The sequence below is a fragment of the Pelodiscus sinensis genome, chromosome 16 (assembly GCF_052426305.1).
Source record: "Pelodiscus sinensis isolate ZL-2025 chromosome 16, ASM5242630v1, whole genome shotgun sequence".
Taxonomy (NCBI): Eukaryota; Metazoa; Chordata; order Testudines; family Trionychidae; genus Pelodiscus; species Pelodiscus sinensis.
Window position 1 is genome coordinate 3,428,362 of NC_143067.1, and position 25,403 is coordinate 3,453,764.

Genomic DNA, 25,403 nt, shown 5'->3' on the forward strand with positions numbered 1-25,403 from the left:
TCTGTTCATTCCCTCTCGGGCACCTGGCATTGGCCACAGTGGGCAGACGGGACACTGGGCTAGATGGACCTTTGGGCTGACCCAGTCTGGCCGTTCTTATGTTCAAAAATGTATCTGCAGCCATATCCCTAGAATTGAGCCACCAAGACCCACATCCACAGATGCAGGTACCCGTGGCTTTAAAGTGGATATCCATGGATTTGCAGGGCTCTATCAGTGAAATGTACCCTCTGCGGTGGGTCCCCTATTCTCCATGCAGGGCTGTTTACACAACTGGGTCAGTTTGGGGCAATTCTGGGAATGCTGGGACATTCCCAGCCCTTTTTCACAAGGGCTGGGAATTCTGAACACGCTGCCCAGGGAAGGACACGGCTGAGGACGGGTTGTCAGCATGACTGGGCTGGCCAGCGCTTGACTCGGCATAAACGTGAAGTGTTTTGGTGTGATGGGGGCCGAGCACAGCAGCAGTCCTGCTGCGCTCACAATACAGTGCAACATTGCAAAGCTGCTGCACCTTTGTCCAAACAGAACTGCATCCTAAGGAGCAACCTAAACGCCTCATGAGCTGCTGCCCGGATGCCGGCGGAGGAGACAGGAGAGGTGCAGAATCCAGGGAAAGTCACAAGCTGGCTAAGCTCTTTGCACGGAGTAGTGCATGACACGGGTGAGCCTGAGAGGGGACATTCCCCCCCCTCACAAGCTAATGGTACAAGCCTCACTGTGGCATCTCTGCCCTTCCTGCACTTACCCAGTTATCTTCAGGCGTGGGAGGAAGAGGCTTCTTGGAAGCTAAAATGAAATGAAGTAAATTAATTAGGAACTGATCTAGGCAAAACCAGAGAAGAATGCCAGGGAGAGGCATAAGAGACGTAGAAATGGCTCTAAGGTAAAGAGAAGGCCACATTAATTTAAGAATAACGAGGTCAGGCTCTTACTAGGGATGGAAAATCCCAATTTAAAAGTTAAACAATTAAACGGAATGTTTAACCGATTAACGGGGACTATTCCAGCCTGGCCCGCCCCATGGGCTGCTCTGGCCAGGCCGGGCCCAGCAAAAGCAACCCCCACACCGGCTGTTGGTAGAAGTCAATATTTGTTTCCCCCTAGCAGCGCTAATAGCTAGCTCAGCAGAGGAAGTGAAGAATAACTTTCACACCTGAAACCACATGGCAAATGGTGGTGGAACAAAATAGAAACAGAAGTTTGCCACGACACAGAAGCACGCTCCCTTCTATGAGAATATTGTCCCGGATCCTTTACTGATCACAAGTGGTTAGGAAGTTGGTTTTACACCTAGCACCATGGCGACACAACTGGGTTAGTTTTAATTTGGAGGAAAAATACCATTTAAAAAGGATGATAGGAAGATGAAGGTAAGGCCCCTCCCAGGGAAGGTACAGCATTTCTCTTCTCTGGAAATACTCTCCAGCGCTTTCGACAAGGTGAGATAAATCTTACTGGGCACAGACACATTGAACACGGAGACCACCTGTCACAAATCTCATACCGTTCTTGGTGGGGTCGTATTCTATGCAGCCAGCTGCCAGCTTCTCGGTTTGGCCACAGCATCGCCATCTCCCATCGATCCAAAAATTTGGATGATACTTTGGCACCAAATTGTTGTTGTTCCTGGTTTCTGAAAGAGATCAGGGAAGGTTTCGGTTTTACAGGGATGCACAGAACAAACTGAGCCATGGGGCGTTCAAATGAGCACGGATAAAGCCCAGTGGAAGAGAGTGAAAATCCTTTAAATTTCAAGGAAAATTGTGTTCCTCGGTCAAAGAGCATGAACTAGGGATGTAAAATCTTGATTAATCAGTTAACTGGTTAAATGTTAGGTTAACCTAATGTTTAACTGGTTAACCAACTTAACTGGGATCCCCGGTGGGCAACTGCTCCAGCCCAGCTGTGAACGGGTGATGCTTACCAGGTAACCGGTTACCCGTTCACATCCCTAGCATGCACACTGATGACAACCCTCCTTGTGACTATTGTCAGGCACGTGGATTTAAATGTTCTACTTTCTCATGTAAGACATGCATTCTCCCATCCGTGGATACAAATAACCCTAATTCACATGCACGGAAGTTATGCAATTGCACCGTGAAAGACTAGACCTCTGCCAAGGGTTGCTCTTTAACTGCTTAACAACAAAGGCACAGAAAAAGCCCTGAGTAAAAAAAAAAAAAAAAGATCGAGAGCCTGACATAGCATGTAGCAAAGGCGCTTACAAGCGACCACAGCTGTACCGCATGGCTAGGGCACAGTCAGGTGCTACTGCCGGCTCTGTTACAGTATTATCTAGAGATGGCTCAACGCTGCCATTTCATATTTAGCCTTCAAATGCTTCAGCACCGGCCCGACTACCCTTGGGAAGAAGGAAAGCTCCTGCCTTCGAAAGGAGGGTGTTCTGAGCACCAACACGTTTTTGCTACTTAAAAAAACAATACGTTCGGCAGGGCTGTGTCCCCCGGGCCTGTTAAAGTTGCCCAGAGAAGACAAACTTGTGAAATGCTTCAGTAAAACACTAGCAAGAACAGCCTCTTGCAAAGCGTCTGGTTGCAGAGTCAATGCAAACGTCTCCCCAACGCATGGAACGTTCCACACTCTGCACAGGATCTCGCGCTTTGGCAACAGGCCCCCTGACGGGCGGGGGGAAGTGGGCAACTGCCTCGGTGCCTGGTGATCCAAGGGGGCCCAAAGTCCCATGCCCTTTATTGCTGCCGGAGTGTCACGAGGTGTGCTCCGGGCAGTTTTTAGGGTTGCCTGAGGAGGCGCGGGTGCTCCAGGCAGGGCTGGGGGGCAGGTGTGCTGCAGCCTGGGCAACACTAAGGGCCAGCTGCCCTTAGCTCCACCCCTTCCTCCTCAAGCCCCGCCCTTCCTCCTTAGGCCCTGCCACTTCTTCCTGAGGCTCCGCCCCTTCCTTCTCAGACCCTGCCAATTCTTCCTGAGGTCCCGCCTCTTCCTTCTCAGGCCCTGCCACTTCTTCCTGAGGTCCCGCCTCTTCCTTCTCAGGCCCTGCCACTTCTTCCTGAGGCCCCGCCCCTTCCTTCTCAGGCCTTGCCACTTCTTCCTGAGGCCCTGCCTCTTCCTTCTCAGGCCCTGCCACTTCTTCCTGAGGCCCCGCCCCTTCCTTCTCAGGCCTTGCCACTTCTTCCTGAGGCCCTGCCTCTTCCTTCTCAGGCCCTGCCACTTCTTCCTGAGGCCCCGCCTCTTCCTTCTCAGGCCCTGCCACTTCTTCCTGAGGCCCCGCCCCTTCCTTCTCAGGCCCTGCCACTTCTTCCTGTGGCCCCGCCCCTTTTGGGAACCTGGAACAGGGCCGCCTCCACCTTGCCCATGGCTGTTGGTTCTCTTGGTTATAACCCAGGAAAGGGCCAAGGGAAGGGCTGGTGCACTTCCTGTCCCCCCGACCCCGCGCAGTGGCTTTTCTGTTTGCATTGCTCGCTGCACGTCGCTGCATAATCAACAAAAGGGTCCAACACACACAGTCCAAGAGGGGAGGGGAATAAACGTATCGACAATAAACCTCCCACTGCCGACTGTGCTTTAGGAAGGGGGTTATCCAAACAGAGTCTATGAGCTGGGGTTGAAAGGTTTTCCACGCACCAAAAGCCCGTGGCGCTGGAACTGTTTTTAGGGTGGGGGTGCCAAGCTGCACCCCCCTTCCCTCCAACTGGTTTGGGCTCCTTTCTGCCCCAGGCTGGACTCACACCTAGGGTGGCCAACCCTCCTGACTGGACGAACCGGATACCACTGCTGCAGATGGAGTCCGGTCTGTCCGGTCCAGGAGAGTTGGCCACCTAGCTACAGCTGGAGATGGCTGCAGTGCCCCGGGCCGGCGGCAGGATCCCGAATGGCAGTGCAGCCTCCAGGGCTGATGGTCTGGACCCCACGGATGGTGGGCTGCAGAGTCCTGAGCAGTGCTGGTGCCCAGGGCTGGTGGTACCCAAGCAGGGCTGTCTGGAGGCCGGAACACAAGGCCAGCAGGACCCTAGAGGGGCTGCCCAGAGGCCAGGACATGGAGCTGGTGGGGAAGATGATGGAGCTGGCCCTTGGGATGGGTGCAGGGAAGCCAGGTGGAAAACCTGGTAGTGCTGCAGCCCCTCCTTTTCCCCCACATTCCTGCTTCCTGTGCCAGAAACTCCCTTTCTATATGCTCTCCCCGCAAATTTACCAATTCAATCTCTCCCAGCATAAGAAGAACCGAGGTTAGGCCAATGTCTTAATTCACTAGTGTTGCCGGCGAGATCCAAACAAACCTCTCCATGGACCAATTTGTCCAAGGGCTGGGGCTACGTCTAGATTGCATCACTTTTTCGTAAAAGGGATGCAAATTAGACGTATCGCAATTGCTAATGAAGCGGGGATTTAAATCTCCCCCGCTTCATTAGCAATTGCGATATGTCTAATTTGCATCCCTTTTACAAAAAAGGGATGCAATCTAGACGTAGCCTTGGAGACTATGCCCCGAGATTTGCAAACATCCGAGCACGTGCCCTTCTCCGTGGGCAAACATAAGGCATCGGACTTCCTGTGACCTCTCGTTTTTTTCCAGTCTATGGCTACTGAAAGCGGAGCTGGAACAGGTGACCTTGGAGAGTCGATTGTGCCCGGCGCTGCGGTTACCTTCTTTCAGTGTAAACACCCATCTTTGTCGGCTCTCTCGGTCAGGTGCAAACACGTACAGCAGGTAGTTGTCATGGAGAACCTGCAGAAGAGGCCAGAGAAGCAAGCCAGTGATTATAAACAGCCCCTGCTGTTTTTTGACACTCGGGGGACTTTAAAGCACCGATGTGTTATATACCAGTCGTGCAGCAACTGTGTCGGCAAATGTGACGGCCGATGTGAGCTCAGAAATGGCTCTGAACCCCGGTGGAATCTAGCGCCTGGCTTTGGTGATTGAAATCGACAGAGAATGCTGCTCAGAAGAGCATTCAGCAGAGACAGTCTTTGGGGTACAGCTCTCGACCGTGAAGGAAACACGAGTGAAATGATGCAGGCTCGGTCCACTCTGCCAGCTGGGGATTTGGCCCCGTATTTTCAGCTTCTCCTGTTACTAACATTTGTACGGCAGCAGCATCCCTGTGTCTGCTCACGCAGTTTGTCTTGGCCAGAAATGCTAGCGCACAGTTCTGCTCTCACTGGTAATGGTGCATATTCTGAGCAACCCTGTTGAATTCTAATCAGGATTTACTCCAAGGTAACTGAGCAGAATTTGGCTGTAGGATTTTAGGTGGGAAATAAGCAAGCAAATTATTACGCTACAAAGATGCTACATGACAGCAGTTTTCAAGTATCTAAAGGGGTGTTATAAGGAGGAGGGAGTAATATTGTTCTCCTTGGCCTCTGAGGATAGGACAAGAAGCAATGGGGTTAAATTGCAGCAAGGGGGGTTTAGATTGGACATTAGGAAAAACTTCCTACCTGTCAGGGTGGTTAAACACTGGAATAAATTGGCTAGGGGGGTTGTGGAATCTCCATCTCTGGAAATATTTAAGAGCAGGTTAGACAGACACCTGTCAGGGATGATCTAGACCAGTGGTTCCCAAACTTCGGCATCACACCCCCATTTTGATTTTTAAGAAACCCTCACACCTCCCCCCCCCCAAAAAAAATAGCAGCAAAACTTGTTAGGAGGGCGAGGGGGAAAGGAACTGACTGGGGGCGAGAAACAAAAATAGCAGCAAAACTTGGGGGGTGTGGGAGATTAATGGGAGGGCTGGGTCACCTTGCACCCCCCCTGGAATTTCTTCATGCCCCCAGTTTGGGAACCCCTGATCTAGATTGTGCTTGGTCCTGCCGTGAAGGCAGGGGACTGGACTCGATGACCTCTCAAGGTCTCTTCCAGTTCTAATATTCTATGATTCTATGCTGTTTTCATAAAGTTGTCCCTACTTCTGAACATACGTGGGAAGAGAAATGCAGAGCATTTGTGACACTCGAGCAAATTTGGTCGTATTTAGGGTCATCGTCTCCAAACAGATTTTTGTGAGATACCAGCTGCTCTTTAAACAGTATCCCCTATGGAGGAATGGTGAGCGTTTATGACCGTGTTTTAAAGGAGTTGATTTCTCGGTGGACACACCCGAGTGCCATGTAGCTTTGGGAACCCTGAAGGATTCCCCTTAGATTGATAAATTACCGCCCGTCCAACAAAAAATAGAAAGGGGCACCGGCCTGTCTCCCACTGACTCTGGACAACTCTTCTGGTGCTGCTGTGTGTTGTACAGTGTTTGGAAATTACAAGTTACTTTTTCAAGCCTGCAGCAAACTTCTAAAGTGTGCAGAAAAACCCAAAAAACCCAAAGCCGCTGAACACACTGGGCTGTATTGCACGGCGCTGCCTCGTGTACCAAGCCACACAACTAAACAAAGCCGTCGGTGGTTCTACGGCAGGATACAGCTGACTTTTTTTTTTTTTGTACTTTGCTCTTAGCAGGTGCAACATCTGTGCATCGTTCACAGCGCGTCTGCTGTGTGTCCGACATCTCGAGAAGAGCCCGCCCCTCGGCGCTGATCCCGCTCCCTGCGCCAGCTTTGTTTTATTTTTCAAGGAAAATGGCCGTAGTCAGGCGAAAGAAGCCAACTGAGGGGGGTTTCTTCTTTTTAGGTATTGGTATTTCCAGGAACCAAATGGCTAATCCGTGGCCATGCTCCAGTAACACGGAGAGACTGGAAGCTGGCGAATAACCCCAGCAAAACCTCTCCTCCGGGGCGGCCAGGCCCAGCGGGCCCCGAGCTGGCAGAGCTGTTCAGCATCCTCTGTGATGAGCCACACACTGGAAGCCATTTGCAGCCCCTCTCCTCCCCCCCCCCCCCCTCAACTTCTCTTGGTCCTAGAAAATGGCTGAGCAAGGCTGCACCTTTCTGAGGGCCTGACCGTTATCTGATACCCACCTCTATAAAGAGATCTGGCCTGTGGGGGACTCATGCGGCTAGTGGCGCTGGAGCTATTTTGGGGGTGAGGGTGCTGAGCGGCACCCCCCTATCCCCCATTTAGCCCAGTTGAGATCAGGTGGCCAACTCTCCTGGTCCAAACAGACCAGACTCCATGGCTGCAAATGGCGCCCAGTCCAGGAGAGTTGGCTGCCTTGACTGCCCCAGGCCGGACTGCAGAGCCCTGGGTCGGTGGCGGGACCCTGGGCCAGGGAGGGCCAGTGGGCTGGCAGACCCTGTGAAGCCAGTAGATAATGGGAATCCAGGAGATCGGCAAAGCCCGTGGAGGCAGAACCCCACAGGGCCTCCTGGAGGCCAGGACCCCAGGCTGGAGAAGCTGGCAGCAGGGCTGGCTCGCGGGCATGGGGAAGGCAGGTGCAAAACCTGGGGGTGCTGCGGCCCCACACCCCTACTTCCCACACCTGTAGCAGCCACCTCTTCCAGTGCCCTCAACAGGGCTCAGCACAGCTTGGTTGGTGGAAAGGGGCTTAGCACAGCAGTGGGGCCCTGGTTTGTGGGGGGTTGACAGACACACATCTCTGGCTGATTCCGGTGGGAAGTGCAGGGACCCGGCCCCACAAAGCCCCCAGTTTCTAAGGTTGGGCCCCTCTAAAATGAAGCCGCCCTCGGAGCAGAGAACTGTGCAGCTTCTCTACGGTCACAAAGTGACTCCTGAGTCCAACCCTGCGCTGGGCGTTAATTGCTCCCCCTTATTATCGCTCTGTAAGCTGGTGCACGCCACGGCTCCTAGGGGCATTTCACCCACGGTGAACAGAGCCCGGAGGCCAATGAACAGTCCACAAAGCACGTGGTCAATGTGCATTCTGTGTGTTTAGATTACCATGCTAGAAATGGAGCTATCCCCTCCATTAGGATCGCGATATTGTGATCGCCAAAGGTTCAAAATCACGAGTCAGGCCCCCGACTCATGAACGTTTATGGACTAAGAAATGGCAGGTGCTTTTCTTTCTGGATTGTTGAGTCTGTAGGATGCCCTGGGGTACCATTTTCAAGCTTTTCGCTGCAACGGTGAGGCCTAGAAATGTATCCAAGGCGATTTGCCTGCTCTCCCTTGCCTCCAGAGGCTGTAGCCTTAAGGAAAAGGCCCTAATAGCATGAGATTTGTAATCCAATTGCAAAAGGTGGCCAATCAGGTGAAAGAGCCGAATGGGAATTCTCAATCGATGCCACCTAACGCTACGGAACGTCTAATGCATTGGGAGGGTAAAGGCGGCATGTTTGCATCTGTTCTTTGTAGACTCCATGTTTTCGCCATTCTCTCCTCGGTTGGGCCTGATCTAAACCCCACTGAAATGAGTGATTCCCTACTCGGGAGGGTGATTAACCACAGAAACAAACTACCAAGGGGCATGAATTCTCCTTCCACTCCCCCAGCATTTTCTGTCTTCAGATCAAGACTGGATGCTTCTCCAGAAGATGCTTTCATCAAACATGAGCTAGTAGGCTTCATAGGGGAATAACTGGACAAAATTCTGTAGCCTGCATTATAGAGGAGGCCAGTCCAAATGATCCAAAGGTCCCTTCTCGACCTAAAATCGATGAATTTGTGTAATCCAGGGGTTTGCAGCCTTGTTTCATTTGTGGACCCCTAACAAATTTCAAATAAAGCTGCAGCTCCCTTTGGGACTCTTATGGACTGCCATGAGGCTACTGCCTGCCGGTTGAAAACCACTGTTCTGTGGTAATGAAAACCTTTCACAGGCCCCTAACATATTCTGTGGCACTCCGGGGCTCTGTGGACTACAGGCGGAAAATCGCGGTGTAGTCAACGGAAAGACTCAGTCTTTGATTCTCCATTACTTTTCACACTTTAGCTAAAAAGCATATTTATTGCTCCTTTCTTTTTTCCTTTGCTATTATATATCACTGCCACTGCATTCATTTACTCCTACGTGTGTTGTGAGACAGAGTTTCTGTTAGAAATTATGCAAAAGACAGTAATATTATTCTTGAAGGCAGACTTACCTGGAAGGGATATTTATAGTTACAGGGAATTGTGATGTCGCTTTTCACAATTTCGACACATTTGATCCTGGACAGTTCAATGGAGCCCTTCAAAATTCTTTTTTTCTGAGAGAAAGAAAAGAGTTTTTGGTTAATTATTCTGATTTGGCTAATCATAGAATCATAGAATACTAGGACTGGAAGGGACCTCGAGAGGTCATTGAGTCCAGTCCCCTGCCTCATGGCAGGACCAAGTACTGACTAGACCATCCCTGATAGACATTTATTTAACCTACTCTTAAATATCTCCACAGATGGAGATTCCACAACCTCCCTGGGCAATTTATTCCAGTGTTTGACCACCCTGATAGTTAGGAACTTTTTCCTAATGTCCAACCTAAACCTCCCTTGTTGCAGTTTAAGCCCATTGCTTCTTGTTCTATCCTCAAAGGCCAAGATGAACAAGTTTTCTCCCTCCTCCTCATGACACACTTTTAGAGACCTGAAAACGGCTCTCATGTCCCCCCTCAATCTTCTCTTTTCTAAACTAAACAAACCCAGTTCTTTCAGCCTTCCTTCATAGGTCATGTTCTCTAGAACTTTAATCATTCCTGTTGCTCTTCTCTGGACCCTCTCCAATTTCTCCACATCTTTCTTGAAATGCGGTTCCCAGAACAGGACACAATACTCCAACTGAGGCCTAACCAGTGCAGAGTAGAAATGAAGATGAATTGAGTAATTAGGCAAAGCTTGATTGTGAAATACAAGGCAGATGGGCCATTTACTTTAAAGGAGTAGGATCAAAACCTTGTGTTTGAAAAGCACTCTGAAAATGTAAAAGGCTGAACACGGCAGGTACAGGTTGAATCTCTGTAGTCTGGCACCTTCAGGACCCCATGGAAAGTCATGATTGTCTAGCAGCATTACCAACACATCCACTGCTTACTGGGGTGTTAGAAGACATATATGGGTAAATTAGAGCTAAATAACAGCACAGAACACTGAGAGCCAGGACTGGTGGCTGTAAATAAACTTTATGAGACCGCAGGAAACTTGGCCACACTCATGGAAAGTGGACATCTGGCTCACTAACATCATTCCGGACAATAGATGTTTCTGGACCAGGGAGTTCTGGACTAGAGAGGTTCAAACTGCAGTTAATTATAGGGCGGGTGTGTGTGTGTGTGTGTGTGTGTGTCAATTTTTTTTGTGATGGAAACATTTTTTTCTAGAAAAATATGGCTTTTTGACCAAACCAAAATATGTTAATGAAAATTTTCATTGTGGTAGAAATTGTCTAATTTTACACTTGAAAAGCTGAAACTGAAAATTTGTTCTGTGAAAATTTTGGTCATCAGTTCGCCTGTGGATAGAAATGTTAAGGGTTTGGTTTTCAAAATCTGAACATTTTTACCAAAATTGAATTTTGTATTGAATTTGATTTTAAAAAACAAAGAAAGAAACAAACACTTTTCCATTTGGATTTTTAGTCAAAAATACACACAAATATTATGACAAGAAATCTTGAAATAAACCTTTTTTTCAATATTTCCTTTAAAAAACTATTATTTCCTAACTTGCTTAAGTGTACAGAAAACACCAACTAGATTAATGGAATGGGGAAAGACAAAGGGAGCCCCAAGAAAACGTGTGCTTTCAACCCCTGAAAGCAAAATGGCTGCATTTCGATAGCTTTACTCTGTTCATTTCTTTCCTCCTAATCCCCACTCTGCATTCACGATCAAGTTGTGGGCAGCTTCACAAGTGAGACTGCTTAACAAAAAAGCGGTGTCCAGCAGAAAGGACTTGCTCAGATGCCTGTTATCTCGTGCATTCTTCTGAAGGATTCACTACAAAACCCCCTTGCTCTTCGGAGCAAAACTCGTTTCCTGTTTTGATTCTTTTTCGCCCAGGATTAAACAGTGTCGCTGTCTTCCAGCTCAGCTCTGCAAAAACTTCCAGAACACCATGGTGCAAAGGGCCCTTTCATTTCTAAAACAACAGGTAGCTAGGACCGTTGTGCTGGTAAATGGGCTTTGGAGACAACTTTGTATCCTTTGTTCCGTTGCTGCCTTTCAGCTGCCTGCCTGGGTGTAATCTGAATGAAGTAGCGGATGCTACTGATCACAACGAGTGAGGTTCGCCTTGGGCACGAAGCCCCATTGCTCTGGAGTAAATTGCACCCAGGGATTCATAATCATGGAGGAGGAGAAGAGACTTGTCCAACTCTCTCTGGCTTTGTGGAGACCTTTGTCCTGGCCAGCAGAACTAATCTAGACCCGACTTACCATGGAACTCAGCCTGAGCTATCCCAGTCAAAGGGCAGATAGTTAATATTGTGATACATTCCTAGTAGGAGTGCTTTGCCAGCAAAGCCTTCAAGTGTAGACACGGCCCTATTCAGGACAGGGATAACTCTAATCTTGACATGGGCTTGCTTCACCCTCGTTCTCGCCACCAGCTGCCTCTTTTCTTTCATTCTCACCTATTTACTCCTCTTCCTCAGTTTCTCCTCCATAGCAGCAGGTCACTCTTCCAGTCGTGCTATCCCTGCAAACTTATCCCCCTCCCATGAGACACTAAGGGCTTGTCTTCACTTACCCCGAGAGTGATGCTCCGGAGAGCAGTCTCTTGGAGTTTGATTGAGTGGGTCTAGTAAGGACCTACTAAATCGACTACTGATGATGCCCCCGTCGACCTGGGTTCTCCACCAGGTTGCCAGGAGGAAGGGAGGTTGACAGGAGAGTTTCTCCTGTCGACCTCTCTCTGTGGGAGTACGGCAGAAATGTTCATAGCTGGCGTTGAGTATCTTAGGTCAATTTTCTCTGGTAGCATAGACCGGGCCTCTAAAATGCCATTCCATTGCCTGTAAAAACCTGCCATTTTGTTTTAGCCCATAGCTGATGCAAAAGCCTTATTACACTGACATCCCAGGCTGTAACCACACGTCTTTCAGAGCCAGTGTTTTTCTGAGCATGTTCTCTGCCTTTTATTTCTAAGAGGAACAGCAGCTGGGTTTTGGTTGCTGCCTTTCCCAGCTCAGCAGGATAGGGAGAGGGAAGCCATCGCATAGGGCTGTGTCATTATCCTCCCATCCTCCCCGCCGGCGTATTCATGCCAATTCTAGAACTCTTTCAACAGCTGAGTGTCTGTGGATCCCTCAGACAGAGTGGCCCTTTGTCGGCAGAGGGCAATTACAACCCCGCAGGTGCATGAATCATTGTGCTGCCTGATTGCACGCCCCTCGCACCAAAGCAACGGTGCCATTTTGCAAAGCCAAATAAAACGTCTCTTTAAAGTGGTCTCAGAAAACCTCAGCATTTCCTTCCAAAAAGGGTGGGGGGAGCAAACAGCTGACACCAGACATGTCCATACCTTTCTGGTTGCTATTCTCAGTGTGCCTAGGTTATAATTAAATACCTAGGAAGCAGCTGTCTTGGTCCTCAGTTCCTTTCTCTGCCCTTAGCTGGTTGGTGCTAAATACTTCAGGGACTTTACTGGACTCTCTCCATCATGTACACTTCATAAGAGTGGCCTGTCCAAAGGTCCATTGAGCCCAGTGTCCTGTTTGCTGATGGTGGCCAATGCCAGATTCCCCAGAGGGAGTGAACAGAATAGGGAATCATCAAATGATCTCTCTCCTGTCATCCATTTCCAGCCCCTGACAAACAGAGGCTAGGGACACCATTTCTACCCATCCTGGCTAATATCTATTGGTGGACCTTTCCTCCATGAATTTATCTAACTCTTTTTCAAACTCTCTTTTTCAAATCCTGGCATTCACGACATCCTCTGGCAAGGAGTTCCACAGGTTGACTGTGCGCTGCATGAAGAAAACCTTCCTTTTGTTTGTTTTAAAACCTGCTGCCTATTTGTTTCGTTTGATGATCCCTAGTTCTTATGGGAACAAGTAAATAACTTCTCTTTCTCCATACCAGTCATGATTTTATAGACCTCTATCCTATCCTCCCTTAGTCTCCCCTTTTCTAAACTGAAAAGTCCCAGTCTTTTTAATCTCTTCATACGGGACCCGTTCCAAACCCCTTGTCCTTTTTGTTGTCCTTTTCTGAACCTTTTCCGATGCCAAGAGATCTTTTTTGAGAGGAGGAAACCACCTCCGTATGCAGTGTTCAAGATGTGGGCGTAGCATTATACAATAAGATATGCTCCGTGCGTGTCCAGGGACTATCCTAGCCTGCGGCCATGTAGTTAGGTGACTTAAACGTCTTGCAAAGGAACTGAAACGGCTCAAGGGTGCTCCTGAAAGTCAGGGACTAACAGCACTGAACAGGCTCGAGCGCCGCGCAGAGATTTCATGCACTGCACTCGTAACCCTGCGTTACTCCAGCGCCTGCTAGGGCTCCCCCACCCCACTGATTTCTCGGGGTTCTGCGGCTGCTGCCGGGGCAGGTGGAAGTTGGTGGGGTACTAGCTAGCTCTTTGGGATTCCAAAGGATGGCCCCAATCCAGGATAGCCCTTAGGCGCCTGCTTAACTTTCAACCTGTGTTTGCCTGTCGCAGGAGCAGCTGGCGAGAGAGTTACAGGAGACCCAGGGGACAGGGCTGAGTGTGATGAGCGATGGTAGAGACTTTGCAGTTGTGGATGCAGACTGGCCTGTTCTTATCTTCTGAGCCCTGCTGAGTTGAAGGTGGGCTCCTGAGGAGGGCCCTGGGAAAAGGGGAAGAACCAGCGTGGTCGGGGATGCTGAGCCTGGAGGGCTGATGCTGGAGGACCCAGGAACAGGGGTTGGAGGACTCACAGGCGGGGAAGCCTGGGGAATAGAACACTACGGGGAGCCTTGGCCCGGTAGCAAGTTATTGGTAACTCTCAGTTGAACAGCCTGGGGGGCAGGGCCCTGGAACAAGGGCAAAAAAACTGTGGGCAGAATGGAAACTGGCTCTCAGGCAGGAAACTGGGGCACAACCCCCTGGGCGGGAGGCGTGGGTAGCGTCTGCGCCTGTCCCTGCTGTTCTTTGGGGGGGTGGAGAGAACAGCTCTATCCTGCGGGTGTTGCGGCTTGGTGAACATACACATGAATGAACTGCGCCCAGAGGCGGGCCTTTGAGTCGGCCGCCGAGAGATTTCATTCCTTTCGGAGGGCGAATGGAAGGGAAACTGAGGCAGTTTGCGCATGGGGTGGGGCTTGAGGTGAAAGCTCCCCCCCCCCCCCTCCCCACACACACACTGCACTGGAGTTGAGTGCTTTAAGCAGGGCTTTCCTGAGCTGGGCTCTGTGTCACTGAAGCGACACGAGAGCCCAGAGAGAGTTCTGAGAAAGTTTTGTGAAGAAACCCAAAGCCAAGTGCCTCTCAGGTGTGTTGAGCGTTTGGTGGAGAGTGTGAAATTTGCTTACATGCAGGGAACAGTGTCTGTCTTTTTCAGCAGACCTCAAAGGGGTGAGACACTCAGCCTGAATGGCCAGGGTAGGTACTGCTAGCCCACCCCTGTCCTCTCCTGTTCCCATCATGCTGCAGGTCCTGGCCTAGGCTCCTCAGAGCTCACTTCCTCCTACTGCAGCTGGGCCCTGTTGTACTGAACTGCAGAGGCAGGATTTATTTCCACGCCAACGGCGGTTGACTTGGTTCAGTGGTTCCACATCCAGCAAAAAACCAGCCTCCTTCAGGGCGCCCATGGTGCCATCACTTTCTGAGGGGAAGGGCCAGGGGCATTGAGCTCTGCATGTCTGTCAGCTGGAGGGAGTGGCCGGCTAGCCAGTTCCTTCTGCTCACCTGTGATGGGGTGGACCTGGCTCTGAAGCCCCCTGCTGGAGGCTTGTGGCCTTGCCCAGCAAACCACAGAGAAGTCCTCCAAGAAAGCTAGAGTGGCACAAGGACCTGGCCAATCAGGGCCCAGCAAGCCTGTTAAAAGGAAGCTGTTGGGCCAGAATGAGGCAGTTCCTTCTGGAAGCTTAAAAGGCTCAGACAGGGCTGAGGTTGCAGGGGGGCTGCAACAGCAAGGAATGCAGGTGCAGGCACTTGGCCAAAAGGGGGCCAGTTGGGTGAGGTGAGTGACGTCCCATTACACCACCTGACCCGTTCCTTCCGCCCACTGCGCTGAGGCTCATCCCTCCCGCTAATCTCCAGAACCAGAAAGCATTCTCGTTGCTGTTGGGTGCTGGGCACTTTAACGTCTCCAGGCAGCTAAGAAAACCCCTGGAATTCTCAACCTGGAGGGCGTAACTCCACCACAATAAAAAACCCACCGCACCCAGTCTCAGAGCAGGGTCAGCGGCCTCAGGTTCAGCTACACGGCCATCAATACAAGTATAGCCATTTGGGCTAGGGCTGGAACTTGTCCTCTGGAACCCTCTGGCCTGAGCCCAAACATCCACAGCTTAAGCCCAATGTTCCCTCTAACCTTTTCCACCCATGTGCAGAATAAAGTTTTCTACATGCACCATGGCAGTCAGGAATGTGCACCACCAGGAAAACAGAAACCTAGCTGCGTGGGCTCTGCTGATCATCTGGACGCACTGGCTTCTCTCGTGAGTGCACAAGGGCACAGCTTACAGGGAACACAAGCTTGAGCTGACCCGGGCTAACCACGATGGTGTCGCAGGTTTTTCATTGCAGTGTCGAGGAGCCCTTAGAGTCTGGGTAAACCTCTAGCTCAGCAGCAGCAGCAGCCCGGAGGAGTCCCATAGCTGCTGCTGAAGAAGAGAACGTGTTTGGGTGGCCTTGTCTCCGGGAGAGGCCTGGGGTCAGGGAGAAGAAGGCCCCCTGGACAACCTCCCCAAAGAGGAGTAGTCCAGCACGACGCCCAGTGAAAACCCAGGGGAAGGTACAGGGCTCCCCAAACGGGAGGGGACAGAGAGAGGCGGAAAGACCTGAAGCTAGAAGGGGAGGAGGGACAGGGGCTGCATGGACACGTCCCAAGCAGGGTAGACGAGTGAAGTTCCGGCGGAGCTCGGGGCCTGCTGGGAGGCAGAGGGCTCCCAGGGTTCTCCCAGGCCGGCAGGCTGGAGTCGTTCATTCTGACAAGCAGAAGCTGCGGGTGGCGCGTCGGAAAGCCGCAGGAATTGGCCACCCCGTAGGATTCACCGTGGCAAACAGAAACCCGCGGGGTTCACCGGGCCCCGCACCGTCCCCCGCAGAGTCACGAGCCTAAGGACCCAGCCCCCCCACGGGTGCCTGGTCAGAGCAACCCAGTCCCCCCGGCGCCAGCCCCCTGCCTAGGGTGCCCCAGACCCTGGCAGGGCCTCTCTTCCCCACAAGCACGTGACCTTTGGGAAAGAAACTGCCGGCAGGAGCCAGCCAGAGACTACAGCCGCGGGAGCACCGGGCACTGCTACCATTTCCTGCCCTTCTGGCTGGGACTGGTTGGCTGTTTGCTCCGCACCCCTCCCGCCCAGGCTCCCTCTGTCCCCTCGCCCTGCGTCCTCCCCTCCCCTTTTCTGTTAGCTAACCCCCCGCCCCTGGCACCTTACCCTGCTCCCCCAATAAAAACCATAGAACTCACATGCTCTTTGCCGCGGTTACACTGACCTCTCTGCTTGTGTTACACTCCGCCCCACCCCCAGCCGTTGCTGTTAGAGGGGTGCTCTTTGAGGCAAGGGCCGCCTGCCACTGTTTGTACAGCCCCTAGCACAGAGGGGTCCCCCTCTCGGCTGGGCACTACTGAGTGCACCTGACTGACTGATCGATTGCAGGGAATGTTAATTTACTGCTGCCTATAGAGAAAGATGTGGAAATTACTTCTCAAGCCTCAGCACGTGTGTAACGCTTGGAGCCCCCCTTTCTCCCAGGGGTCACTGGCTCTGTCTAGTTAGGGGCATGAATCGGGGTCTGAAGACACCTCCTGGGAGCCAGTCCGCGTTACTGAACTGTTGGGATTCTCCAGCGAGATCTAGCAAGGCTGGGGAATCCAAGCCCCTCTCCCAGCCCCGGCCCGCCGGCCTCCACCCCACTGCTCTGGCTGTTCTTCGCATGCAGCAGTAGATGCTCGAGTCTCCCACACTGCGGGTTTCTAGTGGTGAGACCAAAACAGTTTGTTCTTTCTCTGAGGCGACGTGCCGCTAGTGTGAGACCAGAAAAAAATCCAAACACGTGTCACCTGCCTGCAGCTAGCCCCCACTGCGCATGAAGTATGTTTTCGAGCAGCAATTATCAGAGAGTAGTGATAGAAAAGTAGCCGTGTTAGTCTGGTGTAGCTGAAACAAAAACAGGACTATGTAGCACTTTAAAGACTAACAAGTGCTACATAGTCCTGTTTTTTATTATCAGTGGCTGTGTCTAGACTGGCAAGTTTTTCCGCCAAAGCAGTTGCTTTTGCGGAAAAACTTGCCGGCTGTCTACACTGGCCGCTTGAATTTCCGCAAGAACACTGACGATCTCATGTAAGAAATCGGTGCTTCTTGTGGAAATACTATGCTGCTCCCGTTTGGGCAAAAGTCCCTTTTGCGCAAAGCTTTTGTGCAAGAGGGCCAGTGTAGACAGCTCAGATTTGTTTTGCGCAAAAAAGTCCCGATCGCGAAAATGGCGATTGGGGCTTTTTTGTGCAAAAGCGCATCTAGATTGGCATGGATGCTTTTCTGTAAAAAGTGCTTTTGCGGAAAAGCGTCCGTGCCGATCCAGATGCTCTTTTCCGCAAATGCTTTTAACGGAAAAGTTTTCCATTAAAAGCATTTGCGGAAAATCATGCCAGTCTAGATGTAGCCTATATAGAGTATTAGCAATACAGATGGAACCTGTCTAATTCGGTACTCTCTGGTCTGGCAACATCCGTGGTCCGGCATGAAGTTAGTGAGCCGGCTGTCCACTTAGCATGGGTGTGACAAAGCTTCCTGCAGTCCCATAAAGTTTGTTTACAGCCTCCAGGCCTGGCTCTCAGTGCTCTGTGCTGTTGTTTAGCTCTAATTTACCCCTAAATGTCTTCTAAGAGCCCAATCAGCAGTGGAAGTGCTGGTAGTGCTGCTAGACAATATTGACCTCCTGTGATTCGGCAAATTCTCTGGGTTAGCACTGGTCAGGTCCTGAGGGTGCTGGACGAGAGAGGTTCAACCTGTTGCAGCAGGACATAACCCTCAGCATCCACTGAAAAAGTGTTTAGAATCCCTCATCCCTCTGAAATGAGTTGTAGTGAGGGGGAGGGGGGAGGCATTGTCTTTCTGATGTACATCTGCATATCTTGTTAATGGTCATGGTAATTACACGTCCGCCCCAAAGAGACGGCAGAACTGGCTGTGCAGTGCCCTGTTAGTCCAATGTATTACCAATACGTAACGTTGCCATGCTCTGTGTCACGTACAGCTGTACCCGTTGTACTTCCTGCAGGAGCTGTGCTGTGCAAGTACGAGTTAAGGGCACCAGCTCTCCAACCTGGGGAGTTAACTTGTCCAGGATATTGTGGGTACTGGTTGAACATCAGTGCAGTAATGAAGGAGGCTAATTGCGCCGCTCTATGGGAGTGGCGCCATGGATTTCAATAGGACCAGGCTTTGCCCAGGGCATGTGAATGGTTCCCCTCTGCACGTGCAATGCTTCACCAAGAGCTTTTAAAAACAGAATTGGGGGCTTCCGTGTTCATTGCTTCTCAGCGACATCCATGTCCAACGGGATCAGTTTGCAAGTACAGGTTGGACCTCCCTGGTCCGGCACTCTGGAGAATTTTCTGGACTAGGGGAGGTCCCCTGCCACTGGCCACCCACAGGAGACACCCAGCTTCTGCCCCCCAAACCTCTACTAGCCTGGCTGGGCTGCTTGCCCAGCTGTTACCGGCTCCCTGGCTGGCCTGGGCTGCCGTAGGCTCCAGCTTGTGCTGCACAGCACCAGCCTCAGTTGCCGGGGACAGGTGGGGATTCCGGCCCCACCCCACTTGCTGCAGGATGTGGGGGACTGCTCTGGGACTCTGGCCCCACTCCTGGCCCTGGCTGGGCTGTCGACCGTGCTGCCCCCAGTACCGACTGGACCAGCAGGACCACCAATGTTGCCAGACCAGAGAGTGCTGGTTTTTCAGAGGTGCAACCTGTACTGTCAATGCTGCAAACTTAACCTGGGACTGACCCCCCAAGCTGGGCTCTTTTCTTCAAATGCATCATCCCCTGAAAGCAAGACTCGGCAGGCCAAATTATGGTCGGGTAATTGTAGCCCCAGCTGTGTGACCCCCTGGTGCAAGGGAATAACACTTGGCAAACAGCGCTGTCGCTGATGTACAAGAAGGAACAGAAACCAACCCCTTCTCTTCTAGCCGAGTGGGCCCTGGAGGGCTACCAGGAGCAAAAAGCAGAAAACAATTATTTGTGTCGGCAAAGGCAGCAGCGGTGGCGCCGAATGCACCCAAGGAGCAGCTCTCGCGTGTAAGAAGGTGACATTTTTACAAAGTCACTTCGCAGGGCACAACCACACTTGACATTATTCCTGATCCATGGGCATCAAGGTTACCCTGTCCCAACAGTACAATGGCGTGTGTTGTTCCCGGGAGCATGCTTGGTCTGTGAGCACCGGGGAACAGTAAACACAGGCTGAAATTAAAAATCAGCATGTTGACAGATGTGTGTATACCAGTTTGGGAAAGGCTTGAAAAGTCATTTGAAGCAGACTGGCCTTTTTCTCTGAACTCACAGCGGGAAAATAAGAGCCTAAACTCAACTCTAGAAATGAGGCAGAATTATGTATTGTACACATCCGTTGTACTGATTGCTGTCTGTAACGGTATTATGCACATATGTATTCTCAAAAGAAAGTTAGTCACATTCTATGACTATGGTAAATATTGATAAGATATAGTATGGTTATTGCAATGCTATAGAGACGGGTACAAAAATCTCAGAGACGTAGGCGTGTTAGTCTGTGACGATAAAAAAAATGAATGTCCCTGAGGCATCTTAGAAACGAACCTAAATATATAGATTTACAAGCTTTCATCAGCAAAACTCATTTCATCAGATGAATTGAGGTGGAAATAACAAAACCCAGTATAAAACAGCAGAAGCAGTACCCGTCAATTGTAGGGCCCATATAAGTGAGGCTAATTAAGTGGGCTGAATGAGTCCCACCCCCAACCCCATTCTTAGCTTTTGATGTGGAAATGAAGATGTTAGCGGCAAGAGAAATTGGCTTTGTAACACGCCAACCAGGTAATGTCTTTGTTTAAGCCTAGGGTAAGGGTGTCAAATCTATAGATAAATTCCAGTTCTGCAGACTCACTCTGTAATTGGCTAGTGACATTCTTTTGTAGGAGAACAGCTGCTTTTAAATCCATGTTTGAGTGTCCAGGCAGGTTATAATGTTTCCCTACAGGTTTCTGTGTGTTACCATTTCTGATGGGTGATTTGTGTCCATTTATCCTTTGTCTCAGAGACTGTCCAGTTTGGCCAATACAGCCAGTCCCCAAGTTGCAAACAGTTGACTTATGACCATTCGCAGGTATGACCGAAGCTGTCGTAAATGGCAGACTCCGAGTTATGAACGCGATCCGCACTTACAAACAGCGCGGTCATGTGTAATTCTATGGGGTCTGACTTACGAACAAACCGAGTTACAACCAATTGCTTGGTCCGTAACTGGTTCGTAAGGTGGAGAGAGGCTGTATATATGTCAGAAGGGCATTTTTGCTGGCACTTGACGGCATTATAGCCTCATTAACACAGGTCCTACAATTGACAGGTACTCCTTCTGCTGTTTATGTATGTGGGAAAAACCTACTTCATCAGATGAATTGGAGTGGAAGTAACATTTCACTCCAGTTCATCTGATGAAGTGTGTTTTGCCCACGGATGCTCATGATTCTACCGATTTTGGTTAGTCTCCAATGTGCCACAGGATGGTTCCTGGTTTTTATAGAGTCAACCCATGCACGTGCACCACTTTTCAGATATTAGCCACTATCAAAATGCTAAGCATTATTATTAAGTAGGTAGGTCAATAGAGAGAATATGCTAATTGGCCTATTTGTTCTGTAAAACCAGATTCACGCGGAACGAGGTCTCTGGGCTCATTTTAAATAACTTTACTGAGACTTGATCTAAATGGTCAGGGCTCAACAAATCCGTGTATCTACTCGTCCATGGTGAGTAGATTTCAGATGGTTGCCCCGTTTACCGGCAGCGCACGTATGCACAGTGCGGGTCTGGCGCATGTGCGGTGTAGGGCTGGTGAGTGAATTTTGCCGCGGTTTGTCGAGCCCTGTAAATGATTATTATGATTGTTGTTTTAGGATAGAGTGCTCAAGCCTTTAAATCTAGTCCATGGGCTGCTGCAGCAGAGCACATACACACGCGTGTCACTTCACGCACATGAGCAGTCCCACTGACATCTATGAACCGACAAACGTGCTTGTAAAGAGATGCATACGTGTCAGTGCTTTGATGGCCTGGGACCCAAATTCATCTTCTCCTTCTAGGGAGGGTTTTGAACAGGGAAGGCAAATGAAAAGCGTCTACTGCTGGGCTGAGGACTTTGTGACGATGTCTAAGAACAACAAGAGCACTTATCTCAGAGCTTCAGAAATCACGTCCCCAAAGGAAAAGGTGATGGGAAAAGAGAAAGACACTAATTGGAGGGATCAGAAGGATGGGAGACAGAGAGAAGGGAAAGGCAAGTGATCGGACAGGTTAAAGATTTAGAAATGAGTGACACCGGAGACCTGGCCTGGACACGCAGCCAAATAGAGCAAAAAAAAAAACCGATTATAAATGGAGGAGTGCGGAGTGGGGACCCCAGGGAGCAAAAGGGGAAGAAAAGACGGAATTGCAGAATTCCTTCTCCGGGATTGTCCTGGGTCACTGCAATGCAGATTCCTCCATACACCGGCCCCTGAAAAAAACCTGAAGTTGGGCCTTCAGGAAATCAGGAAAGGGAGCATCTCATGCAAACCTGCCGTTTCAGTCAGGGACAGGGGCACACACATGCCCCTCAAGCACAGTATTTCAATGTTCTTTTTCAGCAAGTGACAAAATAGAATCCACAACTAACCCCATTAAGAGGGGCCCATGCCACCAGCCTCGGACCAGGATTCCTCAGCATTAAGGGCTGCTCAGATCTTCGGTTCTGGCTCCTTTCCCATCCAAATTAGCCTCCGGGAGACCAGTGCTGTTGTGACACCAAAAGGAAGTTGGGAACTGGATGCTAACAGCCCCTCTGGACAGTAAAACACATGTTGGCACCCAAAAGTCGACCAAATAAGTTCTCCCACAGTCTCCTCGGCTGCTGGGAGCTGAATTTTGAGTAGTTCTGTGAGCTCTTTGTGTTGCTGAATGTCAAAGTAGCGCAACAGCCTGTCTCTCTGCCTGCTCCTGTGTTCCTAGTTGGGTAGAACAGGAGCAGTCCAATGGTTTGCTCTTTGTTCCCCAAACAGAGCCGTTCACTCAGTTGTTTCATACTTCCCAGAGCTTTGAAAGGGGAGGGATGCATGCCTGCAGGGCAGCAGAGATCACAAAACAGTGAGCAGAGCCAGCAGGGCAGGCATCATGGGATACTGGAGGAAGCCAGTTCTATTGACATTGGCTCCTTGTCAACAAGAAAGGAGTGGGCATTTTTCCTGACAAAAGTCCCATTGCAGTGTAAAGGCTCTCACTTGTTTGTCGCCAAAAGGCAGGTGGCAACAAAACCCTGTAGTGTAGACAAAGCCTAAAGGAATGGTTCTGGCTAGCTGGCTGCCCTGGGAAAAATGCCAAGTTCTGCACGGCTGGAAGGCTCGAGGCAGCAAGTCCTTTGAAGGTGCAAGAAACAAAATTGGAAAATTACAGCAACCTAAGTGCTGGCCACACCGGAGCTATATCAATGGGAGACGTTCTCCTGCCAACATCACGGCAGTGACGTAACCATGCCGATGGGAGAAAGTTTGCATGGAGCATCTTTACCAGGCATGTTTCCACAATGCAGTTGGGCTGATGTAGCGTTTCTAGTGGCGACCAGCTTAGTGGGGCTACTCTAAATCCGGGCCATGAAAGGGATCCAAAGGGAGAAGAATAACAGCAGAAAAAAAAGCACAAAGCTGCTCCAAGCATGCCTGGTTTGTTAATTACGGAAATGTTATTGTTCTTCAAGCATCACACACTTTGGACCCGATCTGACTGCTCAATGGAAAGACTTCTTTGGGAGTGGGTCTGAGCGAATTCTGCTTCAGAACTGATGGCAACACATGACCTCCCATTTCCACACCGCTACTTAAGTTCGCCCTTCTCCGACAATAACCTAGGCCATGTCTTTACTCCGGGGAAGATTGATGCTGCTGCAATTGATCTTCCGGAGTTTGATTTAGCAGGTCTAGTAAAGACCTGCTACATCAAACTCAGAGGGCACCCTCATTGGCAGCCAGTACTCCTCTTCCTTTGAGAAGTAAGGGAAGCTGACAGGAGATTTTGCTTCTGTCTGCCTCCTGCTGTGTGGACAGTGGAGAAACTTGAATCAAAGTGCGTCGACTCCAGCTATGTGATTAATATTGCTGGAGTTACATATCTTGATTTGACCTTCCCCGTTAGTGTAGACCTGGCCTACGTCAGGAATGTAACATTACAGTGGGGGAGGACACTGTAAATAATAATTAAAAACCACGGTGCCTTCCATGATCATAATTCTGTTAACACATGTTATCAGCGAGAGTTATTGATGACATTTACAACCTTGAACTTTCCATTTATGTGGTCGCTTGCCACCTGCTCGCGCTGCTGCACGTGGGGGTTCTATTGCCTTCTCGTTAGGTATTAAGAAGTGCTGAAAGCTGGACTGGTGTCACTGACAGCTGATATTTTCCCTGGATTAAGTGTTTTACCCTGTCTTGGAACTGCAGCGTTTTTTCCTAGGTAGAGAGGGATTGGGTCACCGGGTCTAACCTATCGTCTGTCTAGTTCAGTAGCCTCTTTCTGACAGTGTCCAGTACCAATGGCCTCACGGGAAAGTGGGAAATGTATCGGTGATGTTACTGTGGTTTTGCATGGGATTCTGGGTAATTATGCCTACGCTTTGAGTCATGTGATACATTTAGCTTTTGAACACGTATATGTGGTTGTGTATTGTACACATGCCAGGATAGTAACCTGGACAGTGCTGAGACACGTATCGCTAGCATCTGCAGGATTCTGTACCACAGAACTGGAAGTCTGTTACTGGAAGTTAGGTAGTCTGACTTCCGTTGGGATCCATGTTCCCCCTTGGCTGTGCGCTTGTGCGGCCTCTCAGGAGAGATTCAAATGCCACCCAGCGGATGAGCAGAGTGCCCACCGCGAGGTTTTATTTCAACTGATGGTGCACATTCGCACATGTCTCCATGCACACACAAATTATTTCGCATATGAATGGAAACAAAGGGATGGAAAAGATGAGCGGGAACGTGGGTTGGGATCAGTAATTGTCTTTGCTGCTGTTTCATCCTCTGCTTTTCTGCTTCAGCTACAGCGTCTTTCAACTTTGCTTGACTGTTCTGTACTCTGCTGCGGGTGGGACTCGGTGGTACGTCGCACGCAGCGTGCTTTCAGCTGTGCATTGCACGGCCGAACCTCACTCGGCGCCGGATCTCCACCGTGCATGTAGGCAGCTGGGCTAGGGACATAGATCTGGGCAAGTAGGGCTGAAAAGGGGAGTGATTCCACTTCTGCTTTATCTCCGGCCCCCGTAGCCCCCTGGACACTCCTCTGTAGCTGCCAGGCAGCCACTGGGTGGGGCAGGGGAAGATCAGGGTGGCAGGGGAAAGCCACCCTCTGCTGGGCAGTGCCTCTAGCAATCGGTAGAGAGTTACTCTAGCCCAGCAGGTTTCACATTTCTTTTTCCCCATGACCCAGCTGAAGAAAAGTGTTGATGCCGCGACCCAACAGAATGTGACTGGAGTGTGGGCTCTGGGGTGGGGCTGAGGAGGAGCTTTGAGGTGCAGGAGGGGCTCTGGCTTGGGGGGGGCAGGGCTGGGGCAGGAGGGGCTTCCCTGGAGCGGCTCCCGGTCAGCGGTGCAGCGGGGGGCCTAAGGCAGCTTCCTGCCTCTCCTGGCACCGCAGACCAGGCTGCCCCCAGAAGCAGCCGGCTGCAGGTTCCCAGCCAGTGGGAATGCGGAGCTAGTGCTCGAGGCAGGGGCAGGGCACGGAGACCTGTGCGCTCTCCCCCCCGCCACACCCCGCCTAGGAGCCAGGCTGCTGCCGGCCACTTCTGGGGCGCAGCGCTGTCTGCGGAGCCAGGCCAGGCCAGGCAGGGAGCTGCCTTAACCCCCACGCCCTCCTCTGCTCACCTGATCCCCCTGCAGCAACGAGCCTCAGCGCCCGACATCCCACCCCCCTGCCCTGGGTCGTGATCCCTAGAGGGAAAACCCTTGCACTAGTGCACCACCTCGTGAAACACCCCCCAGGAGAGAAGGGCACTGGGGCAGTTCTCGGTGAAGAAAGCCACGCTCCTGCCCCTGGCTGAGCTCACTGAACCAGGGCACTGTCCTCTCTCGGAACCGAGCCGTTCCATCGCAAGGCAGATTAGAAACCTCTCCTCCGAATTCTAACAACTAACGAGACCAGCCCAACGGAGGCACGGCAGCACGTCCAGCCCCCATCCTGATCAAGGGCCCGTGGTGCTAGGTGCCCTTCCAGCAG

At 50.8% G+C, this 25,403-nt stretch overlaps 1 protein-coding gene across 1 annotated transcript in view; it reads right to left on the reverse strand.

The window, feature by feature from the left end:
- ITK (IL2 inducible T cell kinase) overlaps window positions 1–25,403 on the reverse strand; it is a 56,628-nt gene that overhangs the window by 23,210 nt on the left and 8,015 nt on the right. Inside the window, exons 2-5 of the mRNA XM_025179060.3 lie at window positions 8,923–9,027; window positions 4,627–4,708; window positions 1,508–1,636; window positions 749–789 (exon numbers count right to left, since the gene is read on the reverse strand). Of these exons, the coding sequence (XP_025034845.2) occupies window positions 749–789; window positions 1,508–1,636; window positions 4,627–4,708; window positions 8,923–9,027 (357 nt within the window). The remainder of the gene's footprint in view (window positions 1–748; window positions 790–1,507; window positions 1,637–4,626; window positions 4,709–8,922; window positions 9,028–25,403) is intronic.